Source organism: Cylas formicarius, unplaced genomic scaffold, assembly GCF_029955315.1.
Source record: "Cylas formicarius isolate icCylForm1 unplaced genomic scaffold, icCylForm1.1 PGA_scaffold_7__23_contigs__length_41026272, whole genome shotgun sequence".
Lineage (NCBI taxonomy): Eukaryota > Metazoa > Arthropoda > Insecta > Coleoptera > Brentidae > Cylas > Cylas formicarius.
In genome coordinates this window covers 5,365,916-5,391,885 of record NW_026844352.1, presented here as the reverse complement: position 1 = coordinate 5,391,885, position 25,970 = coordinate 5,365,916, and the positions used below count along the sequence as shown (strand labels likewise).

At 35.1% G+C, this 25,970-nt stretch overlaps 1 protein-coding gene across 1 annotated transcript in view; it reads right to left on the bottom strand.

Annotated features, from left to right (window-relative positions):
* The window catches only part of LOC132704297 (transient receptor potential protein), a 32,795-nt gene extending 7,046 nt beyond the window's left edge, over positions 1-25,749 (bottom strand). Inside the window, exons 1-16 of the mRNA XM_060674196.1 lie at positions 25,592-25,749; positions 22,011-22,155; positions 21,846-21,941; positions 21,636-21,778; positions 18,882-19,083; positions 18,657-18,827; positions 18,372-18,606; positions 15,168-15,320; positions 12,921-13,066; positions 12,752-12,858; positions 12,565-12,698; positions 12,391-12,514; positions 11,187-11,382; positions 5,782-5,946; positions 5,497-5,719; positions 2,351-2,680 (exon numbers count right to left, since the gene is read on the bottom strand). Coding sequence (XP_060530179.1) covers positions 2,351-2,680; positions 5,497-5,719; positions 5,782-5,946; positions 11,187-11,382; positions 12,391-12,514; positions 12,565-12,698; positions 12,752-12,858; positions 12,921-13,066; positions 15,168-15,320; positions 18,372-18,606; positions 18,657-18,827; positions 18,882-19,083; positions 21,636-21,778; positions 21,846-21,941; positions 22,011-22,155; positions 25,592-25,749 — 2,728 coding nt within the window. The remainder of the gene's footprint in view (positions 1-2,350; positions 2,681-5,496; positions 5,720-5,781; positions 5,947-11,186; positions 11,383-12,390; positions 12,515-12,564; positions 12,699-12,751; positions 12,859-12,920; positions 13,067-15,167; positions 15,321-18,371; positions 18,607-18,656; positions 18,828-18,881; positions 19,084-21,635; positions 21,779-21,845; positions 21,942-22,010; positions 22,156-25,591) is intronic.
* Between the last annotated feature and the right edge of the window lie 221 nt (positions 25,750-25,970).

Below are 25,970 nucleotides of genomic sequence, written 5' to 3'. Positions count from 1 at the left end.
TCCTAATCTCGCCGCAAACTGCAAAACACTTAAAAATTAATAATGCTATCGCCCCAAGGATCTACGGCTTACCAAAACTGCATAAACAAAATATCCCGTTAAGACCTATTGTCTCTTGCACTCAGTCCCCTTTCGAAAAATTATCAAAATTCTTAAAAAACATCTTAAAAAACATAGTGAATGATAATGAATACTATATTAAAGATTCGTGGCAGTTTAAAGAAAAAATTAGCAGAATCATTCTACCGCATGACCACATTTTAGCATCTCTAGATGTAGTGTCCCTCTACACAAACATTCCTATCGATTTAGCTATAGACATAATAAATAAAAAATGGGACATGATCAAACTTCACACAGACATTCCACTAGACGAGTTCGTGGAAGCCATAAAATTAACTCTAAATTCGACCTATTTCATATATAATAATAAATATTACAAGCAGATTGGCGGTTGCGCCATGGGTGCTTCTATTTCGAGTGTAATAGCGCAACTTGTTCTCGAAGACCTAGAAAAAACAGTTATTGACAAAATGACTATTAAATTACCCTGTTTCTATCGATATGTCGACGACTGTTTTCTAGCAATACCTAAAGAAAAGGGCGACCTCATTCTGAATAGTTTTAACTCATATCACACAAAGATAAAATTTACCATAGAATATGAAAAAGATGACAAAATTAACTTCTTAGACATGACACTAATACGCAAGGAAAACAAAATCAGAACGATGTGGTACACAAAAGATACATGGTCTGGACGATACCTTAATTTTCACTCCCAACACCCAATATCACAAAAAAAGACTGTTATTATCGGGTTGGCTGACAGAGCTATAAATCTATCTGATCCAGAGTACAGAAAAGAAGCTGTATATATGGCTAAGTACACACTAAAACTAAACAATTACCCAAGTGCCTTAATTAACTCTATTTTTAAAAGAAGGATACATAAATTCTACAACAAGATTTCTGTTAAGGAAAACACACAACCATCAAAACGAGAATATTGTTCGTTGCCATACATACCAAATTTATCGGAAAAAATCTCGAATGTGTTTAAGGGAAGCTCTGTAACAATCTGCCACAAGGGTCAAAATTTGTTAAATAGGAATTTCAGTAAACTAAAAACACCAATACCCAAAGATAAAAAAAGTCACATTGTATATCAAATACCATGCAACGACTGTGACCAAGTGTACATTGGACAGACTAGCCAACTGTTGAAGAACCGCATCAATGGTCATAAGTACGACAAAAAAAATAAAACAGCCATCAGCAGCCATATAACGGAGAAAACACATACCTTTAACTTCGATGACACAAAAATACTTGCTACCGAACCAAACACACAAAAAAGGGAAATAATTGAGATGATACATATTCAAAGGAATAAAAACGCCATAAACGCGAAAACCGACATAAAACACCTGAGTGAAATCTATTTCGAATTGTTAAAGTAGACCATTTTAATGCTCAGATGCTTCACTGCGTATCAGTAGATCTTAAACTTAACACAAACGTACACTCTAAAAAAATAAATAAATAAAAACAAAGAGGTAAAAAAAAAAAAGACATCAGATACAATGAATGTTTATTTTCCACTTCTGTTTGTGATTCGTACGCCAAGGCAAGAACGTTATTGTTTTTGGCAATGATGTATGTTGTGGTACTTTTTCACAAACAGCGCTAATAATAGACATTTAAAAAAAAAATAATAAATTTGTGAGTATGACTAATATATGTCATTTATTTTTATAATATTTGTAATTTTTAAATTCGTATATGTCTACTGTTTAAGATATTCTGTGTTAGACGCTTTTTTTGTCCTTTGTTTTGCAGTTTTTGAGAAAGACCTGGGTTGCCGGTCGAAACGTCAATGACAATTACAGTGTTTTAAAATTATTTGTGAGTTTTGTTCACTGTGGACCAAATCCTAAGAATCATCCTATAAAATATATATATATATATATATATATATATATATATATATATATATATATATATATATATATATATATATATATATATATATATATATATATATATATATATATATATATATATATATATATAGCGAAGGACAGTAACGGGGCTACTGGTAACACACAAACAAACTGTTAATTATTGGGCTCACCCCAACTTCGATGGATCGCCGTAAAGGGAGCAATAAAAGATGTTGAAGCTCAAAACAAATCAATCGTTTTGGTCGACCCTGCATAATGTAGAACTAATTTCGATACCATCATAAGCTATGTCCAACAAATATCATCAACGCTATATAAAAAACAAATAATTTCTGATGATGTTACTTTGGGCGCACAGCAGTAGGTTTTCAAAATGAAATTACCAAGAAGCTTTTCATCTTCGATCTGCAATGGATGGTCAACGTTGGTGATGATGTGCTTCCTTAGGCTTTGCCTCATTTTTCGAGATTCTTCGGCTTCTTGGGCGGACCCGATCGGGTTGCTGGGCATCGTATTCTTCCTCACCACCGCGTTCCAATCCTTCTTCTTCGTCTGGAATGTAGTTCTACGTCCCAGCACCTTTGCAATCTGTTTGAATACATTTATAGGTCCGGCTGGGTTCTGTTGCATCTCGCTCGCCAGACCTTCCACGATACCGATGTGAAAATCTTGTAATAGTCTGCGTTCCATTGTTTTCCCCTTTTTTCCTGACACTGGAAAAAGTTCTGGTCATGGCAGTCTGCGAAGAGTTTCGTAAACTACCCTTATCATTCGGGTTGATGAATGAATCAACCAAATCAAAGCAAAGAAGATCTGGTTTAGATCCCCGAACAAAGGTAGTAATAATCATTTTTGTAGTTGATGGGCCCTTACTTAACTTTGGTCAAACGGGTTATCAAACTGCCATGGTTGTCAGAAACCCTAACAACTCTGTTCAGGGACTATAAAAATAGGTTCAAATGTCTTCTAACACCTAGGGTTCTTGACTATCATCCAATGAAAGCAGAACAATGTTTACCGAACTTGTTTGCATTATATTCTGTACCTGTTTATATTTTGTTTCAGGGTAGCGAATCTAAAGAACTGCTGATTTATTTGTCTCAACGCTCTTTCATGTTTTTCGTATTTTTTGTATTTCAAACGGAATTATGTCTTTGACTAATCGAAGATGTTGAAAGATTTTTGGACAAGTAATTTTAACATTGTTCCTTAAGACCTTTTGATACGTGGTTAGTAATATTTTCAATGTGAGGAGGGCCTACTTCGGTCTTTGGAACGATTAATATCTCTAATGTGAAAATTATTGGAGAGAAAAAAGGAAAAATTCTTGGTTCGGTGACTCGGAATGGGAGAGTTTTACGGCTCTGTAAACAAGAGTTGATAACCGATGATTTTTGGGCCGGATGTTGATGTGACAATGCTGTAAGGTATCGGTCTGTGAGCGTAGGTTTTGTGTAAACACAATGATCCAATGTTAGGCGTGATTTCCGATTGACAAGAACATCTAAGAATGGGAGGTTGTTATTACTTTCTAATTCAATGGTAAAACGTGTATAGAGTTTAAATGTCTAAGATAATCTATTAGGGATTCTTGATCATAATGGCAAATAACAAAAGTATCATCGACGTAGCGTTTCCATAATTTTGGTTTTAGATGGAAGGTGTCGAGAGCTTTCTTAGCTTTCTTCTCAAAGGCTTCCATAAATATATTCGCGATGACTGGTGATAGTGGAGAACCCAGAGCTGTTCCCTACGTTTCTTCAAAAATTTTACCGTTATAAGAAAAAATATGTTCCAGACAAGATTTTTCAATTAAGGTGCGAAGGTTTGGTTCCAGATTCTCGGATTTTAATATATATGAAATGATGTTGAGAGTTTCAGGAATAGGAACTTTGGTAAAGAGGGATTCTACGTCGAAATTAACTAGAATATCTTGTGCTTATATATAGATAGATAGTTTTATGGCTATGTACACAACAAGTAGTCTTAGTTCAAAAAAGAATATGGAATATAATATACAACTGAAGAATACAAAGAGTAGGACATGGATATTTTGTATGTCTTCATTGACTGAAAGACCTTTCGATCTCAGTTGCCAAAACGATCTGTTAGAACAAAGGAAGGAAACGTCTCTCATGTTGAGCAAAATGCTACTATTCTAAACATTTTAAAGGATCAAAGCTAATTCTTGGCCACCACTCTCTTCAGTTTGGCCATCTATCTGTGGGGTCAGTTAAAAGATATTGTTGATCAGATTCCACCAGCAACATTCGTAGCCTGTCAGGAGCAGAAATTGAAACTGAACAGGGTTCGAAAATTTAAGAAGGCATTAGTTTCATTTCATAACCGGTGATTGTTCACTCTCGTGAATTTTTTTTTGAATTGACAATGATTTTATTACTTAAAAATCATAAAGTCATAAACTTTTACGATTGAATCGTGAAAAAAGTCCACTAAATAAGAACAACTATCGGTGTTATAACAACTTTATAAAATTTTATGATGGCTTAATTTTTATAGTACTATATTTTAGGTTAGGAATAAGTTATCAAGGTGCGGTTTGCACTAGCCCATTTAGGCATCATTTTACTATATTTTAATTGAAAAAAGGTCATAATTTTTTGGGAATTTTGAACATCAAAGAACGCGCCATAGCGCTATCACTAAGAACTAGACATATTACAGGAAAAACGAGGTTGACAGAGAAATCAAAGTTTTTTTTTAACTGGATTAGGTTTGTCCAAATCCATTCAGTCGTTTATATATTTTTTTGTTGCATTCACTAGAAGGATTTCAGTGGAAAGTTCACGTTTAAAGTTTAAGATCGCCGCGCCGAGGGCCAGAGTCTACGCAGAAATGTAAACGTGAGAAACAATAAATTATACAGAAGGCGACAGAAACGTTTAAAGTGAAAATTCGTGTCCATCAGCATTTGTGGTCGCATTCTCATTGTGAAGTTGACTAGTAGTGAGTTTATTTGTTTTTTTTACATACTTTGATAATAATATCAGACGTAAGTATAACAAAATGCATAAAGGTACCACCAACGGTGAAGATGATCCATCCTATTCTATATCGTAAGTACCTAATTATTAAATTTTGTCTAGTATACCTTTTTTTTGTGTGTAAGTGTTTATTATTTTTAGGGGCTTTCAGAAGACGATGAACTTACACTTGCACAATATAACCAAATACCTGCAAATTAACATACTCCTTTAAAACTCACAGAGGTGTATTGTTGGGTACCTAGGAAATAAAATTGGAAAACAATGTAAAGTGATTGATCTAAAGAGCAAATATATATGGTACAATCAGTGATCAGTATTTATATAAAAATACTCAAATATGCTTTCTCAGGTATGTCGTAACATGTAACGCTGCCTGGCGACCTTGAAAATATAAAGATATTTTTGACATTTTGTTTCCTACTTTCATAATAATTTTTTTTACTGCAAATCTCTACGTCGAGCAGTTTTTGAGTTACAGCACTTTACGTTCTTATCTGGCATTGTAAATAAAGTGAGAATACCTTGAGTATCTTCGATTTTAATTTCAGGTGTTTTCATCCCATTATTCCTAAGAATGTTGATGAGCTCGTATCTCAACGAGGATATATCCTGCCTAATCTCCATCACGTCGTCCTCCGTGATACGAAAGTCGTCTCTCTTTCTCTGTTCGGCGGTTACATATCTTCTAACCAGCAACCTCATAACAGTTTCATGTCTCACCTTCGCGATTTCTTTCGATTTATTCTGCAAAAAAAGGACTCGCAATGCTACGCGCTTAATTTCAAAACTTTGAGCTTCCTCCTCACCCGAAAACTAGCTGAACTGAGTTTCGATTTCTGACATCCGCATTTTTGAAACAGAGAACTAGGTCTCGGAATGACATTGAACGGAGCGGGTAAATCGCCGTCATCGTCAAAGTAACTAATCCAAAGTCGACTCCGTGCGAATTTCCATTCCGTATCCGATCTCTCCTAAAATTAAACGCATTGTACAGCAAATTTCTTCCTATATTGAAAGTGACATAAGTCGATTTATCTTTAATTTGAAATAATTAAGGTTTTGCGTTTTTACAAAATCCAAAATATACGTAAGATATATGGTTGACTTGCAATGTTAAATCGCATTTAAGAGATTTAATTTTATACATTCTATTAAAGTCGCTATTATTATGACCTTGCTTGCCTTGAAAGGACTTGGGTCACTTTCAAAATAAAAATTTGTTTTGTTACAAAAAATGAAAAAACTTAAGTCCGTTACATATAACATAAAAAATAGGAAAAAAAACATTTAAATTATATTTTTAGATAATAGAAATAAATTAAGTAACAAGTTATTAGTTAACATTCTCAGTATGCGGGAGTGATTTGAAGTAGTTATGGGGTTCCGGAGGTATATATATATATATATATATATATATATATATATATATATATATATATATATATATATATATATATATATATATATATATATATATATATATATATATATATATATATATATATATATATATATATATATATATATATATATATATATATATATATATATATATATATATATGATGACACTATACTCCGGGATATCATCCGTTCGCTCGTTGAACTCCGACTGGAATCCTGCAAATCCTGCATCCGACTGGAATCCTGCAGACGTTTCGCCAAAATCTCACTTGGCATCTTCAATGCTCGCGCTCCGAAAACACTTATATATATATATATATATATATATATATATATATATATATATATATATATATATATATATATATATATATATATATATATATATATATATATTCCAACCGTCAGAGAAGCGTACGGAGAGACGGTGGCAACCAACCTAAAAGCGTACTCAAAATTTAATCTACAATGGTGTAAACAGAAAAACCGTAGAATCTTTCTTTTGCGTTGTAAGGATGACAATCTAACACCCACATTTTTAAGAATCAAAGTTGCACATATCAATTTTTCATGTAAGTACCTCGAGCGAAAATTCAACGAAATAATTTTAAAAACATTTGTTCGAAAAACCCTAAGCCTTCTAATTACTGAGACGACCCATACGATAAACCATTTAACATCGGAAATCGAAAAAATTGAAATATTTTTGAAAACTCTTTTAGAACCGAATATTTTAACAACTATGTAACTATTGTAAAAATTAAAACCGAAAATTTATTTAAAAACATTAAAGAAAAAAATGTAAACAAAATTAGAAAAATAAACCCTGAGCTAAACACGCAGACAAACGGTGTTGATTCCTCCAAATGGATCGAAAACCTTACAGATATTGAAATCCCCAACTACGTGAATGACATATTAGCCCTAGGCCCAAACTTTGCAGTCCCAGTAGAAAAACCTGAAGAAATACCCATCACCGATATTATTTGTAACATTGAAACTATATTACACAACACTGTCTCTAGCGGAAGGGATGAAATAAGGGCCAAGTCCTGTAACATAATTACAAACTTTAAAAATAACTTTATTAAACAAAAAAGTAACCAAACAAACAAAAAAATTTTTACTAGCAAATTGAAAAAGACAAAAGCTTTCCTAAAAAGAAACAAAACTATAAAAATATTAAGACCAGATAAATCAAACAAAACCGTAATTATGCACGAAAAGGACTACAACACAAAAATGTATGACCTTCTAAACGATGACAAAACATATAAACAAATAAATAATGATCCTACAAACATTTTCCAAAAAAGAAATAACGATCTGGTATCAAAATGGGAAAAAGAACTTTTTATTTCACCGAATGTAGCCAAAAATCTTAAAATACAGAATGCACTACCTCCTAGAATCTATGGATTGCCTAAACTACATAAACCTGGCGTACCTCTAAGACCCATAGTGTCATGCATTCAATCCCCTTGTGAAAAATTGTCAAAGTTCCTTAAAAATATACTACAAAACGTTATAAATCAAAATCAATATTATATCAAAAACTCTTTCGATTTTAAAGAAAAGATAAAAAATGTCAGAATACCTGAAAACTATGTTTCGATCTCGTTAGATGTCATTTCTCTATACACAAATATTCCCATCCCTTTAGCTAAAGATATAATAAAGAAAAAATGGCCAAAAATTAAACATTTCACAGATATTCCGTTAAATCACTTTCTTGAAGCTGTAGAATTAACATTAACATCAACCTATTTCTTATTCAATGACAAATATTACAGGCAGGTCGATGGTTGTGCAATGGGAGCATCGATTTCCAGTGTTATTGCACAGTTAGTAATGGAAGATTTGGAAGAATCCGTACTAAAAAATATAAATCTTCATATCCCCCTATTTTATCGTTATGTCGATGACTGCGTAAGTGCTGTCCCAAAAACTGAAATCGATAATATTCTAGAGAATTTTAATTCATACAACGACAAACTTCAATTTTTAATAGAGATCGATAAAAATAACGTCATTAACTTTCTAGACCTGACTCTATACCACAGCAAAGACCAGATAAAAACCAAATGGTACACCAAAGATCTAGGTATATAAGTTTCAACTCCCAACATCCCATCACCCAAAAAAAATCCGTAATAATAGGTTTAGCCGACCGAGCTATTAAACTGTCCGATCCTGAGTACAGACAGCAAGCTATTAAAAAAGCAAAACAAGCCCTAAAATTAAACTGTTATCCGGATGTATTAATAAATAAAATTTTCAATAAACGGATACACAAATTTTACAATCAAAATGCTGGTAACAAATCCGAGAAGAAAAATACTCAAAAACAATATCTCCCATTACCGTACGTTCCAGGGCTATCGGAAAATTTGTGCAATGTGTTCAAACAACACGACATTACTGTGGCACACAAAGGTTATAACCTATTAGAACAAAACTTTAGTAAATTAAAATCAAAAATCCCTGACGAGAAAAAAAACCACGTGGTGTACCAAATACCGTGCCAAAATTGTAACGGTGTCTACATCGGACAAACTAGTCAATACTTAAAAAGTCGCTTAAACGGCCATAAATATGACAAAAAAAATAACACTGCTCTTTCGAGCCATTCCAGGGAGAATCAGCACTCGTTTGACTTTCAAAGTGTGAAAATTTTATGCTCAGAGAGGCACACAAAAAGACGGGAATTTTATGAAATGATTGAGATCCAAAAAAATCCAAACGCCATAAACTCTAAGACTGACACAAAAAATCTCAGCAAAATTTATCACAACTTAATTAAATAAAGAGACACATTAACCCGTGAATCTCACACAAACAAAAAAAAAAAGCTTTAGAAAAAAAAAAAACTCCGTTTTCCTACTGTGAAGAAACGTACATCCGGGCTTCGCATTATTGTTTTGGTTCGTCGTCTTATCAATGTGGCTTGTCGATTTACATATTCAATATGTCTGTTGTGAATGTTGTAAAACTGTAAATTACCAAACAACTATATAGTGAACCGTTGATTTTTGGCTTAAGGTATGTATGTAATCGTAATATAAAAAATTATGTATGTTTTATTGTTGTGCATCTATTTTTATACAATTTTTAATCACTTTGTTTGTTCTATTGACTTGCACTAGTAATTTTTAATCATTTCAATGCTGACTCCTATACAAATTTTTATCTATGTTTTAATTATGACCAGGAAAACAATGCTATAAATAATTTTATTTAAAAACACATTTTTGTAGGTTAAAATTAAATGTCTGAAGAAGGTCTTGAAGGCCGAAACGTCACAAAAAATAATGTATATATATATATATATATATATATATATATATATATATATATATATATATATATATATATATATATATATATATATATATATATATTTGTTTTTTTCTTCACGTATTGATTCACGGATGGAAAAATGTGATGACACTATATTCCGGGATATCATCCGTTCGCTTGTTGAACTCCGACTGGAATCCTGCAGACGTTTCGCCAAAATCTCACTTGGTATCTTCAATGCTCGCCCTGTGAAGTGTTTTCGGAGCGCGAGCATTGAATATGCCAAGTGAGATTTTGGCGAAACGTCTGCAGGATTGCAGTCGGAGTTCAACAAGCGAACGGATGATATCAACGATGGCAACACAATATTCAAAAATTTTTTAGTTCCAACCCGACGTGGCAATAAATCAAGAATTTCAATTTCTGCGTTGATTTGGATAAAATTTTATGTGGTTCATTTCTTAAAAATCGCATGCAGCATATTTGAAGCCAGTTTTTTTTCCCCGTTGGTATTTTTGGATTTTTTGTAAACTGCTTCTTCCAAGAGTCTTGTTGATATAAAATGCTCTTGTTTCATTTCATTTAGTATGAAAGTATTACCTTTTGTACATTTATTAATTATTTTATAATAATCTTGTGGCAAATACAATAACTGATTTCTTTTTAACGACATTTTTATAACGCCAAAATCTCCGTCATTAGGTAAAAATGAATACCGTGATATTAAAAATTTGTGGTCTATGATTTCCACAACATTTCCCATCGATAGAATTTTTAACCACACTAACGATATTTTGATGTTTCTGTTTTGTCCTCCACACATCTGGAACCAAACCTTGTCATCTTAAGTGGAAGATGCTTTTCTGAAACATATTTTTCTTGTAACCATGAAATATTTATGTAAGACTTCGAAAAGAAAGCCCTCGACACTTTCGATCTAAAACCAAAATTATGGAAAAGGTACGTTGATGATACTTTTGTTATTTGGTCAAGAATGTCTACAAGATTTTCTTAGCGATTTATACCCTATTCACCCTAACACCCTAGCAGGATGATTGGAGAAACGTCAGAAAGCTAACTAATAAATAACTGTTAACTTGGCAGACTACTGTTTCGTGTTTGTTGTCAGAATGTATGTTAAGTGGCGACTAGGACTGTATTTTCTAAAAATTTTCATCATTCTATGTAAAGTATTTTTTGTTAATTTTTGTTTGTTATTGCGGAGCATCTCACTGCTTGATTTTCTTGAAACAAATGATGATATTTTCAAAACAGCGGGTATGGATTTTTTGGGTGCAAGCCAAGGTTGCGATTCTTTAAATTGTTCATCCTGTATATTTTTATGAAACTTTCCAAAAATATATAATTATCTAAATATATTTATTTAGTTTGACCTCTTAGGAAATATACTTCTGTCTCTTCTATCAATTAACAATATTAATATATTAATATTTCAGAGATCAATTTTATCGATTAGTTTGTGGAAATCTTACTTAAGTAGCACTTACCGATATGATCTGGTAAGAGTTCGACATCATAGCAATCAACATATTGAGAAGTACTATGATGTTAATAACGGAATATGAACCGAACATCAATAGAGCCCAAAACCTAGTAAAACCCTTTATGCCGGTTAACTCGAAGCACATCAAGTCGACGAGACCGAAACTGGCCCAAAACAGCGACTGCGAAGTTTCAAATAAGCTGGAAATGGACAAACAGTAATAACGGAACATAAATCGAGAGTGCTTTGTAGAATGAGTTAAAATGTCTTGCGAACTTTGGTGAATATAAAATGTTTAATCGGCTATTTACTCAGTTCACCACGCTAGTGATAGATATACTAAATCATGGCTGATGTAAGTAAAATATGTAAATATTTCGAGAACCGAATAATCAAAACGTTATTTTTCAAAGAAACTTCCACAAGCTAATTAATTTGACGTTGTGACTGATGTGTGCTATTACAAAAGTCGTCGGTGTGTACTATTTGTTAAATTATTGCTATGTGCATAATTTAATTGCAATTGCTGTGTGCTATGACAATAAATTATTGCTGTGTGTTATTTGTAAAATTATTGCTGAAAATTGCAATTACAATAATTATTGCTGTGTGCTATTTGTTAAATTATTGCTGCGTGCATAATTTAACTGCAATCGCTGTGTGCTATGACAAAACTTATTGCAGTTATTTGAAAAACCTATTCCTGAAAACTATAGCTGTATGCAATTACAATAATTATTGCTGAGTGCATAATTTAATTGAGATTGCTGTGTGCTATGGTAAAAATTATTACTGTTTGCTATTTGCAAAATTATCGCTAAATTTATGGCTGTGTGCTATTACAATGATTATTGCTGTGTGGTCAATTTGACATTGTAAAGGCTCTGTGTGATTTTTAGTTTGTGGTATGTGTCAAATTATTGATGTCTGCTTGTTTTTAGTCTAGACATTGTCTTAATCTGCTCTTAATGAAAGCAGATACTTTTTAGAGGAGGGTGTTTTTGAAAATAGAACTCGTATTAAAGAAAGTGTTTAGAGGACGTCAATCATTCGAATACAACGTGTAAATTGTTATCGAAGGTGTCATGGCTCATGACTTTGCTGCTCAAAGAATTCATGTGATAAATCTAAGCTCCATCACAAGGGCGAGTATGTATTTAAAAATGGCAGGTTTAATAGTGCAGCCATGATACACTATAGCACCCTACTTCGCATATCGCCGCCATATTGTGCACGCCTTGTCGTTATTGTCAAAGTCCGGCAAGCCGTTGGGCAAATGGTAACATTTTTTCTTTTCCAATTCGGCGTAATACCACAGCAGTTGATTTAGACCTGAAAATTGTGCGCAATGTCGTCGGAAAATAACTCAACCGATCGCCTACCGCAGCCAAATGCGAACAAAACCAGTGTGTAAATGAAGAAGAATTTGACGATATCGATTATCATGCGGCCAAGAGAAATCTGGAGCGGCCCCAAGTGCGGATTGACACTGAATATGTGAACCAACTTTAGAAAACTAAAACGAATGTAATGCCGATTTGAGTTTCAAAAGGTAGCCTCATTCATCACCTGAATATCATACCGGCGGCGAACGCACCCTCCGACAGAAGCATGGGTTCGAAAGAGTCCCATTCCTCTCTAGGGTACCAAGTGGGCTTACCCAGGGAATCGTCCCTCTAAAACGTACGGATAAATAAGATCCGTATCCATCATCCCAGCTTTAGTTCAAACTACTTACCCAACAAACGTACCACGATGTTAATCTCAGCGCCAGCCAGAGAAAATAAAACATGTTGGTGATAAAATCCACAATATTCCACAAATCCGCAATGTATTCTATTAGTCCGTCGGACCAGAGCGATCTTATTTCGGCCCAAATTAAACCTGAAATTATTTACGAAACGTGATTAAGTCTTAAGGTTTAAGGCTCTTAGTGTGTAAAACTTTAAGCCTAGTGGGAATAGAGACATGAAGCGGAGACACAATATATTGCGGACAACGGATCAGGTAATGTCAGTGACAAGGTTAGGGAAAGTATTACTTCTGGATTCCTCCTGCTTCGGTTTTTGCTGAGTCGAACTTGCTGACGTTTCGCCAATCATCCTGTTGGCTTCTTCAGAGCTTGACTGAAACTAGCTCCCATTTTACTCTGTACCTGCTTATATATTGTTTGAGTGGGGTGGGGCTAAATGAGGGGCAAAAACACCGTTTCGGATAACTGATTACCATATTGGTGACGTTCCATCAAAAAATACACTTTACCGCAACCTTCCAATAGCAATGAGGTCCTTCAAATATTAAGAAATCATTGACCACATATCAAAAGCTCTAAAGGAGTATAACGCCAAAACCAGATTTACCACTTGTCCAAAAATCTCTCGACATCTTTGGTCAGTCAAAGACAAAATTCCGTTTGAGTTTACAGCATTCCATGCATATGCGGCAAAGAATAGATTGGAAAGACAGGACGAAAAATATCAACTAGGCTCAAAGAACACGAAAAAGACAAGACAAATAAACTCATCAGCTGTTGCCGAACACAATCACGAAACTGGACATAAAATTTTATTGAATAAAAATTAAATTCTTGAATGTAATCAATTCTTCTACCAACTAAAAATCCGAGAGTTGGTAGAAGAATTGATTACAGGCAAGAAGTTTAGTTTTATAGAATAAAATTTTATGTCCGGTTTCGTCATTGTGTTCGGCAACAGCTTATGAGTTTATTTTGTCTTAGTCGTGAGGCTAATTCGTGTTCTTTGAGCCTATTTTTGTTTTTTCAAAGAAACTTCCACAGGATAGTGTAATGCTTTTTACAAAACTTCTGGATTCCCCCTGCGTCGGTTTTTGCTTAGTCGAAATTGCTGAAGTTTCGCCAATCATCCTGTTGGCCAACATTAGCAATTTCCACTAAGCAAAAACCGACGCAGGAGGAATCTAGAAGTCTTTGAGCCTAGTTGATATTTTTCGCCCGGTCTCTCCAATGTATTCTTTGCCGCATATGCATAAAATGCTGTAAACTCCTGCCATCTCAAATGGAACTTTATCTTCGACTGACTGAAGATGTTGAGAGAATTTTGGACAAGTGCTAAATCTGGTTTTGACGTTATACTTCTTTAGAACTTTTGATATGTGGTCAGTGATGTTTTGAATGCAAGGAAGGACAACAGTGGCAGGTGTGTGATTACTTTCGGCCTCGTTGGTATTAGAAGGTTGTGTTGAAGTGTATTTTCTGATGGAACGCTTAATATCTTTAATGTGGAAATTATTGGAGAGAAGAGCAGAGGTAAGGTGTTTCAATTTTAGGTTCAGTGACTCTGGCTGAGATAGTTTTACGGCTGTGTAAACAAGAGAGTTGATGACCGATGGTTTTTGGGCCGGATGGTGATGTGATCATGCATTAAGGTATTGGTCTGTGTACGTCGGTTTTCTGTAAACACATGGGTCATTGTGTTTAGCGTTTTTATAGTTTTGGTTTTAGATGGAAGTTGTCGAGAGCTTTCTTCTCAAAGGCTTCCATAAATATATTCGTGAGGACTGATGAATCCAGAAGTTTTGTAAAAAATATTACAGTATCAGGTGAAAGTTTCTTTGAAAAATTAACTAAATGTATTGTTGAAATAACCAACTAAATTTCTAATATTCCTAGTACTGTCTTCTTTATTCATTCATTTATTCATTTAATCTTGGCAATGTCAAATTTCGGGAGTTATTGAAAACCATTTTAAATTTGCCTCTTCTATTATTTGTTTAGCCTATATGTTTTCCCCTTCTCAAAATCTTCCAAAATCCTTCAGTAAAAACTCGGCACACTTTCCAACGCGTAGGAATACGTTGTTTAGTAAGTTCTTTTATATCTGGTATATATTATCTTTTCTCTTCTACGTTGAATTTCTTCATCACTGCTTGATGTTACATTTTACGGCGTACTTGTAATATGTAACTGACATCATATTCTTCCCTAAAATGGATGTCCTTTACTTACCGACTACGTAGACAATAACTCCGCATTCCGCTATACCAAATAAAGCTCCCCGTTCTGTCCTTTTCCATTCCCGTACGATATCTTGAACCCAGTCTGTGCCGAATAACTCGAGAAACAATATTTCGACTCTTTGTGATGCGGCTCCCAGAAGAGCTGGAATTGTGAAACCTTGAAATTTTCCAAAAATTAGCCATACTAATTGCTATATTAAATGCACTAGTTATTAGGGGGCCCAAAAGGATTCCAATTTAAGAGAGGGAGCTCACCATCTGTGGTTGCGAATTGCATCTTAAATTTTTTGGGTCCCAAATTTAAGATGCCAAAAAATCTCTACACAGGGTGTCCCACGAGTAACGGTACATGGCAAAATAGGAGATTCTTTACTTTTCACTTTTTTTTTAATAATTCCTGAAACAATCTAGCTTTTTGTACAAAATTTGCCAAATCGGGTTTTTTTGGGATAAGAAATCGATTTTCTTGAACAATCTTGGACGCTACGTATCGTACTTGTCGTGCATTTGAAACTTGCAAACTTTTTTGCGCCTTAGTGAACTGCAGGTTTCTAAGAAATATATCACATTTTACACCTGTTTTATAGAAAAATTTGGTTTTGAAATTTTCAGTACATCATTAGGAAATATTTAAAATGTGATTTTCTTATGCCTTTTTAAAATAAGATAAATAATGTTATTTATCTTATTGATAAGAAAAAGATTTCTATTCTTCAATGAATGTTCAAAATGATTTCCATTACTCCGTGACAAAGATGAACTGCAAATCAGATAAAAAAAAGAAGTATGCGAAAAATATAAAATCTATTTTAAAGAAAAGGATATTCAATCAAGAAAAGGAATCAACAGTCTACATCAGGTACATAGTGATGAAAGTGCCATTTGTATTTTGTAAGGGTTGGTACAGAATATAAGCATGGAGGGAAATGGACAAGATGCATCCATGAAGAGTGGGCAAGGGTTTCTTTGAATAGGGTCTCAAATTACGTTCGCTGCATTTTTTTATTAAATTGTACCATATCCTTATTTTGAGTCATTTTGACTTTACTTTTAAGGAAATACACTTTACTTTTTATAAAACTTCTGGATTTGTCCTGAGACGGATTTTGTTGACTTGAACTTACTAACGTTTCGCCAATCATCCTGTTGGCTTCTTCAGAGCTTGACTGATACTGGCACGCATTTTACTCTGTACCTGCTTATATATTGTTTGAGTGGGGCGGAGCTAAATGAGGGCTAGAAACCCCGTCTCGGATGACTGATTCCCATATTGATGACAGTTGAAGACCTGAGTCGCTTTTAAAATTGTTTGGTTGTTTATAGATTTCTATAGACTCGCCGATTTCTTTTCGGTAGAAGAATTGATTACATGCAAGAAGTTTAGTTTTATCGAATAAAATTCTATGTGCGGTGTCGTGTTTGTGTTCGGCAACAGCTGATGAGTTTATTGGTCTTAGTGGTAAGGCTCTTTCGTGTTCTTTGAGCCCAGTTGATATATTTGGTCCGGTCTCTCCAATGCCGCATATGCATGGAATGCTGTAAACTTCTGGCATCTCAGATAGAATTTTATCTTTGACAGATCGAAGATGTTGAGATATTTTTGGACAAGTGGTAAATCTGGTTTTGACGTTATATTTCTTTAGAACTTTTGATATGTGGTCAGTGATGTTTCGAATGTAAAGTAGGACAACACTGGCAAGTGTTGCAAGTGCTTTATTGTTATTGGAAGGCTGTGGTGAAGTGTAAAAGTGCAAAATCTAATCCAGACATCGTAATCCTAAAAGCAGATAAAGGAACTACTACGGTGGTCCTGAACACAAATGAATACGAGGAATCGTCAACTTAAAAAATATCCTATGGAAATGTCCTATGGAATGCAACCTTAAATGTATCATTAAGCCTTCTTCTCTATCAGACACCGTTAAAAAATCTGTCACCCCACATGACTCTAAAATCCCTCGTCTCTACGGACTCCCAAAGATTCACAAACCACTTGGACCTATTGCCAGCACTATTGGTTCTCCCACATATCCCCTAGCAAAATATCTAACTTCCTCATTAAAACCCTTTATAGGAAAAGCTGATAGTTCCGTTCGTAATCCCTTTCACTTCATTGATCAATTAAAAAATATTATATTAGATACAAAAGATATTCTGGTTGGTTTTGACGTAGAATCCCTCTTTAATAAAGTTCCTATTGAAATCTGAGAATCTGGAACCAAACCTTCTCATCTTACTTGAAAAATGCTTTTCTGGAACATATTTTTCTTATAACGGTCAAATTTTTAAATAAATGTCGGGAACAACTATGGGTTCTCGATTATCACCAATCATCGCGAATATATTTATGGAATCCTCTTACACATTTAAACTCTATACACCTTAACATACGTTTTACCATTGAATTAGAAACTGATAACAATTTACAATTCTTAGATATTCTTATCAATAGAAAATCAGACCTAACATTGGGTCACTGTGTTTACAGAAAACCTACGCACACAGACCTATACCCTAATACATTGTCACATCACCATCCGGCCCAAAAATCATCAGTTATCAACGCTCTTGTTTACGGACCCGTAAAACTATCTCAGCCAGAGTCACTGAACCCAGAATTAAAATACTTTACCGCTGCTCTTCTCTCTAATAATTTCTACATTAAAAATATTAAGCGTTCCATCAGAAAATAAACTTCAACACAACCTTCTAATAGCAATGAGGCCGAAAGCAATCCCACACTTGCCACTGTTGTTCTTCCTTACATTCAAAACATCACTGACCACATATCAAAAGTTCTAAAGAAATATAATGTCAAAAGCAGATTTACCACTTGTCCAAAAATCTCTCAGCATTTTCGATCCGTCAAAGACAAATTTCAATTTGAGATGCCAGGAGTTTAGAGCATTTGCATTCGCGGCAAAAAATACATTGGAGAGAAAAACCAAAATTCTTGTATGCAATCAATTCTTCTACCAACGAAAAATCCGAGAGCCTATAGAAATCTATAAGCAAGCTAACAATCTGAACCGCGACTCAGACTTGTCACCAATATGGGCATCGTATATGGGTAGGTGAGAAATTTTACCATTCCATTGTCCTCAGAACTCAAGTTAAACTGTTTTACGTTGAACACATTGTTAAAACGACCTGGTCGTTTTGTCGTCCATGGGTCCAATTAGATTACACTCACCCAGAAAGAACGCGTATGATGACGAATGGACGATGAATTTAACGAAAGGTTTCTTCATGAAACTGCCCATTTTAGACGTTGGGTTGATCATGTACATGGTGCACAGTATCGGAAACATAATTCCAATTTTGGCCACCTGGAATCCTTGACCGATCATACCTTTTCGTCGAAATCCTGGTAGGCCGTCGTACCATATCGAGGCGAGTAGTTGCTGGACGTTCGGATGGGCGATAAACTAAAAATTTAGCGGCAAATTATCACTTTTTCCACACCTTCCTCGCTTACCTTCTTTTGTTTGTATTTAATTGCCAGCTTCACTCGCTGAAGACTTTCGCGCTGCCTGCATTCCCAAGACTCTTCTTGAGGGTCGTAGTTTAACATTACTTTGAGTTCGTTAGACGTTCGTATGTGGTCCAGTAAGCATGTGGCGAAATTTTGTACTTGCGTTCTCATGTCCTGTAACGATATGGCCTCATTCGAAAATAATTTAAACTCGGAACATAACCTGACATTGTATTCTGCTCGAAATTCCGTCTCCATCCTGCTGAGTCGTCTTAGATCCCACGACAGTTGGAAGGCCGTCAATATAGGATCACTCGATGACAAAGATATCAAAGACGGGGCTGATAGTGCCCTATAGGCATTGATGCGAGCCTGCGAATGTCTTAGAGAATCGGCTCTGCTCGATTCCAAGCATTCGTCGCAGCCACATCTGCGGCAGAAGCCAAAAGAATACTCCTAATAGTGAATCACAGTATATTCTATAGTTACATAAATTATGACAATGTTCCTATCGAAACTTCTTTTATGAGGAGTTGGGTAGTTCCTCGGACTCAATGATTTTAGCGCTTATTATTTTTATGCGCTGCCCTCTAGTTATGTAAAGCTGTTCAGGGGATAAGCTGACGTTTCTTGCTGGAAGGAATACTGGAGGGGATATGGAAAGACACTGGGGCAAACCAAAAGAAAACCCCAAAGAGCGAATCACGGTATTCTAGATTATGACAATGTTTCTACACTGCACTCTCGAGAAAGTTCAGTACTTCTTTTTAGAGGAGTTGGATGGTTCCTCGGACTCAATGATTTGAACTCCTAGTACTTTTAATGCGCTGCCCTTTAGTGGTGCGAAGCTGTTTATTATATAAGTTGACGTGTCTCGTTTGGAGGGATACTGGATGGGATATGAAAAGACACTGGGGCAAACAAAAAGAAAACCCCCAATGGCGAATCATAGTATATTCTATGGTTACATAGACAATAGACATGACAATGTTCCTACCTTGTACTATCTAGCAATTGCAGTACTTCTTTTATGAGGAGTAGGGTAGTTCCTCGGACTCAATGATTTGAACGCCTATTATTTTTATGCGCTGCCCTCTAGTTGTGTGCAGCTGTTCAGCAGATAAGCTGACGTTTCTTGCTTTCTTGCTTCCTGAATACTGGAGGGGATATGGAAAGACACTGGAGCAAACCAAAAGAAAACTCCAAAGAGCGAATCACAGTATTCTAGATTATGACAATGTTTCTACACTGCACTCTTGAGAAAATTCAGTACTTTTTTTGATTTGATTGATTTGAACTCCTATTACTTTTAACACGCTGCCCTTTAGTGGTTTGAAACTGTATTATATTATTTGACATGTCTCGTTTGGTCTCGTACTGGAGGGGATATGAAAAGGCACTGGGGAAAGCCAAAAGAAAACTCCCAGAAGCAATTCACAGTATTCTATGGTTACATAGATTATGACAATGTTTCTACCCTGCACTCTCGAGAAAGTTCTTTTATGAGGAGTTGGGTGGTTCCTTGGACTCCTACTATTTGTAATGCGCTGCCCTCTAGTGGTATGAAGCGTTTCTTAGATAAGTTGACGTGCTATGTTTGTTGGGATACTGGAGGGGATATAGAAGTCTTTCTATATCTTCTGGTTTGCCCCAGTAGACACTGGGGCAAACCAGAAGACAACTCCCAAGAGCGAATCACATTATTCTATGGTTACAAAGATTCTGACAATGTTTCTACCCTGTACTCTCGAGAAAGTTCAGTACTTCTTTTATGGGTTGGGTGATTCCTCGGACTCAATGATTTGAGGTGCCATTACTTTAAATGCGTTGCCCTCTGTGTGTGGTGCGAAGCCGTTTGTTAGGTAAGTTGACGTGTTTCGTTTGGAGGGATACTGGAGGGGTTATGGAAAGACACTGGGGCAAACCAAAAAAAAACTCCCAAGAGCGAATCACAGTATTCTATGGTTACATAGATTATGACACTGTACTCTCGAGAAAGTTCAGTACTTCTTTTATGGGGAATTGGGCAGTTAGACAACTTAACCCAACCCAAGCCTCGAGAACACTGCCCTCTTGTGTCACTCGTAAGATTTTCCCCTGTGTTCCTCACGATTTTGTTAACTGTCAGAATGAAAAGATACAGCTCAGTTTTGGGGCTGTTACCTTAATTTTTCGATTCTTACATTTAAATGCGTATTATACTGTGATGATACCAGTCGCATAGGCTTTGGGAAAAATTTTCAAGAATTGAATAGGCTACTCTTGATTATTTAGCAAATAACGCCTTAAAACTGAACCTTGACAAAACCCAACATTTGGCGATTTCAACTATTAAACCTCTTACGAATGGTAGTTCTAAGACTAAATTGGTCGGAACATGATGACCAATTAAAGGTAAAACTTAGCAGTGGACTGTTCGTTCTCAGACGACTAAGAGGATTTATTGATGATAAGTACCGAATTATAGTGTGGTCGGGTAATTGTTTGTCTTCATGTGTTATTTTTAAATTGCAAAAACAAAGAAATAAGAACTATTTCTAGAATTGACTGTCGTGATCATTGTTGGCCATGGTTTATAAGAGTACCTACGCATTATGCCATTGTCATGTGTTTGGCTGTATCAACAGCTTCATAAAAAATGGCGCATATATACAAAAAAATGCTGATAATCATAATTATCATTGCAAATTCTGTTTCTACTCTACCGTTAAATTTAAAGATGAAGTAAAAACTAACACATATCTCTTCATAGTTTAAGTTAAGTTTAGTTCAACACTTTAATGTCTACAAAGCGATTTGTCTTTATTGTGATTGATTGTTTTTTTTTTGTTACATTTTTGTTGTGAAATTTTGACTTTATTGACAATTACTCTTTGCGAAACGTACTCAACGAAAACTGCTACTGCTCAGTGCTGCTACTACTCAGTGCTTATTCCATGTTCCTGTTTTTCTTTTGTCTTGTGGCATCCTGTATTAGCTTACCTTACATCGTGAGGCAAAGGTAGCGTAGCTCCCCTGTCTAATAAAATTTTGATGATTTCGTAGTTGTTTTTATGAGCGGCCAAAATCAACGGTGTGATGTCGGCTGTAAACGACGCTCCTGATTTGTCGACCTGCTCCCAAGTCTACGGATTGCAGTAGCGTAATAATTAAAATTTGTATAGGATATTTGGAGGTCGCAGTAACACATACATAAGGCTCTCCTTCCTTGTGAGATGTTTCCTCCCAATTTAATAACACTTCGACGCCTTCCACGTATTCCTCCTTGATGGCATGTAGAAGTCCATCCTTGAAATTTTTAATTTTAACGATTTAATTTAATGTTTGAATTGTTTAAAAACTTTGACAAATGAATACCTTAACCTTGATGCCTTCGTTGAGCAGTAGCTTGATAAGTTCGATGTTTTCGTTTTCGATTGCTGCTATTAAAGCGGACCTGTTTAACGAGTCTACGCAGTTGATATCAAACTCTGTTGGATTGTTTTTATATTGCTCGATTATCCTGAAAAAAAAAATCCAAAGTTTTTAACCCAGACCTTGGAACTGGGTTAGGTGGTCAGCTTCAAGTTATTCTCAAGGCGGGGTGCTATCCCTCGTTCTATGGAGGCTACTGGTGGACCACCTATTGACTACCCTTTTCACTGTGGAAGCAGATGGTTCTACAGGCAGAAGATGTTTTAATTGTGAAGACAGAGTTTCTACTATCCTCCAAGCAATACAACTGGTGCCGGAAGGAAAGCATGACTATAAGCGGTGGTAGTACAACTTACCCGCAGAAGGAAACTGGAAAATTTGGTACCTGTCTCATTATTAAACTAATTATTAAGCTAATCAACTGAAACGAGTGTCTTCAGCACTATGCTATACCGGCGATGGAAGCCCTACTGGGTCTACCATCCCTCTATTTACAGGTAAATGTAAATTATCGATAACTAGATTACGATGGTGAAAAGAGAAAAACAATTGAATGTAGGGTTTAGTAAACATGAGGAATATGTACCCTCCTTATATCAAACACGCTGTATATTTTTTATTCTCATGTTCGGGGATCACCAACAGAAAAAAGGTCATATGCAAATTTTGTCTAAAATTGAAAATAATCGACTTATATTTGTTGCAAAATAAAACTCCATTTTCCTTTTATTGTTTGACTGTCTCTTATACGTGCCCAACCATCTACTCCATATTAAACAATCTACTGAACTAGTGCAAAATACATAATTTTTAAATGTTTTTCACACGTAAACTTCCCATCAGTCCCCTGCGTGTTTCTATAACTTTCTAAACGTGAAAGTTCCATTTAAAAAATATCTATATGTACGCATAGATACTTAATTGTATTGGTTAGCTGAAGTTCCACAGTATTGCTTACTTTTTATTGAACTGTATGGAGGTAAGTATTTTTTATATGATGTGCATAAGTATATTTATAGTCGAATCGTTTAGTTAGTAATTCAAAATGTTCTCTATATCTCTAGTTGCCATGAGCATAACTTCGTCCCAAATGCTAGCGATGTATACTATGGCGGTGTCATCTGCAAAGGCCAGTATACTTCCATCAGAAGTTATTTTAAGTAAGGTGCGGCACTCCACTTTTTGTATCTTTTATTTGAGCCTGCTGTCCTCTATTTTGAAAACCTGCAATGTCTCTTATTCCCATATGCTCATCAGAAGCCCACTACTATTCGAATAGTCAAAATACAAATTGAAACTCTCAAAATCTGGTTCTATTAACCAAAGTCATTTCAAAAACTGGCAATGAAATCGAAGCTAGAGCTCGGACACAGCTAGACGACGCATCGTTTTAAGAACGCTAGAAAAATAAGACATGGGCAAAATGAAAACACATCTTAACAGGCCTTAATTTATTTATTTATTTATAAACAAGTGCTTGTTTCGAGATTCAATCAAATTTTTTTCAACTTTATATAGAAACAGTAGGTCGAAAATTGTTCTACGATTTTCCAAAAACTGCATGTTTTCACTAGAACGAAAAAATGTTTTGTGTATATTTAAGATTGATGTGATTCCAGACTGCCAAGATTGTAAAAAAGTATTATTAAAGATTTTTATTAAAGATTTTTTATTATTAAACCCATTAGTCACCCATAAAATGAATCCAAGACTCTTTACAAACTGACTGACCAACATCATATAGGAAAATAGCACACAGTAAGGGACCCTTGCGGTATGGTCTGTTCATAGATATACGAAAGTGACCAATTGCTTTTGACTGGTCATTAACGTACAATACAACATGATTATTACCTAAAGTTTCGGAATTTAAATTTAGGTTAAATTGTGGTCCGTAATAGAAAATAATTTTATATCTACCTGTGTTTAATATTCTTTGGTTTGGTATACTACTTAGTTTAAGTTTATTAGTAATCATTCTTATTTCGTGTGTAATACATCGTGTGTTGAATCGTGTGCGAATTATGCAAAATATGTGCTAGTCTGGTGTATCTCAGGAGATGCTCCCGCCCAAATGTAGAAAACACTATTCTATTGAGACTAAGAAAGTTATAAACAATGTTTATTAGGAGGCTTGAAAAAGATGAAAGCGGTGTTAAATGTGGCAGATCTACCTTATGGAAGTGTATTCAGCACATGGGTTTTAGATTTACAAAAATTGACAAAAGGCAAGTTTTAATGGAATCTTTAAGAATTCGGAAATGACGACTGGAATATCTAGAAAGACATAGGATTTACAGAGAACAACAAAGGCTAATTATTTACTTGGATGAAACCTGCTTCGACACTTATGATACCCCGGAAAAGGGTTGGGTTGACTCAACTGATAAGTGTAAAATAAACGCGCCATCAAAAAGAGGTAAAAGAATAACTATTTTGCATTCTGACTCTGATGGTTGGATTCCAAATGGACTTTCTCTGTCTGCGAGAAATATTAAAGATTCTACTCTGGATTACCATGAAGACATCGCCGCTGATTTACTTGAAAGTTGGTTTACAAAGAAACTAGTTCCAAACATTCCTTTAATAGCGTCATTGTGATGGACAATGCAGATTATCACAGTAGACAGTTAACTAAAACCCCTTCCTCATGTGACACAAGAGTAACAATCCAAAACTACATGTATAATAACGACATTTATTTTCACGAAGATTATACCAAAAATCAGTTATTTAAGGTTCTAGAAAGCTTGAACCTACAAAAAGAATACGTCTGTGATAATTATGCAAACAATCTAGGGCATACAGTTTTAAGGCTTCCACCTTACCAGTGCATATTTAATCCCATTGAACATGTTTGGCACCAACTGAAATCTGCCATTCGTCGTAACAATGTTTTTCCTCGTGTTAACTCCAATGTCCTCAAACTTATAGAAATCGAAGTTTTTAACATCCCTCCACAAAGTTGGGCAAATTCTGTTAAACATATAGAAAAAGCAGAACAATCGTATATCCATCCATCTTGCAAATAATATAGAACAAATAATAATTAGAACAAGCGATGATAGCGATAGTGGTACTGATATGATATATTATGTGAATAATTTTAAGTAATTTAAGTGGGTAATAAAAATAATTTGTAATTTTATTTTATATTTAAACATAAATACATACATAAATAAATAAATATTGTTTAGTATCTTTCCTAACAAAACCCTAAATAATTAATAAAAGTACGGACTTGTTCGGCCATATTTTATTCTTACAGCTTCTCGGACAAGCCTTAATTCGTATCAGTTAGTCACTTTCTTAGATCTATGAACATTACTCATTTCAAAATGGGCACAACTTGGATGGATTGAATGTATAGCAAAAAGAGATGCCGACAAAAATCGGGGCATGATTTTAAAAAAGCGTTTTGAAGTGTGCAAAGCCTTGTCGAAATGGGTATACCGCAGGGAACCGTGCCAGGGCCCCTATTATTTAATGTATACTTAAAAAATGAATTGGGAAATCTATATTACCTGTGAACAGTGGCGCAGTCGCCACGTTCCGCGTGCAGCAAGAAAGTTTTCTCAATTTGCGACAAGGGACGTTCGATGGGGTCGCTTAAAAGCAGCGTCGCAGTAAATTCGTCGCGGTTGCTTTCCACCAGACATTCTCGCGATTCCGACTCCTTCATTTTTCCGCTGACACCGACACGATTACCGGACACCGTAATATCATCGGTCCAATATTTTTCCTTAACTAAACAGCTAACGGAAATCCCGCAAGTTGGATCGATAATTTTATTTTTAATTTAATTAAAACAAATGGGGTTTGATATATTCGCGTTTAATCGGGGCGATTTGGCGATTATTTTATCCTCGTTTTGGCTTTTCTAAATTTTCCCTAGGAGTGGTA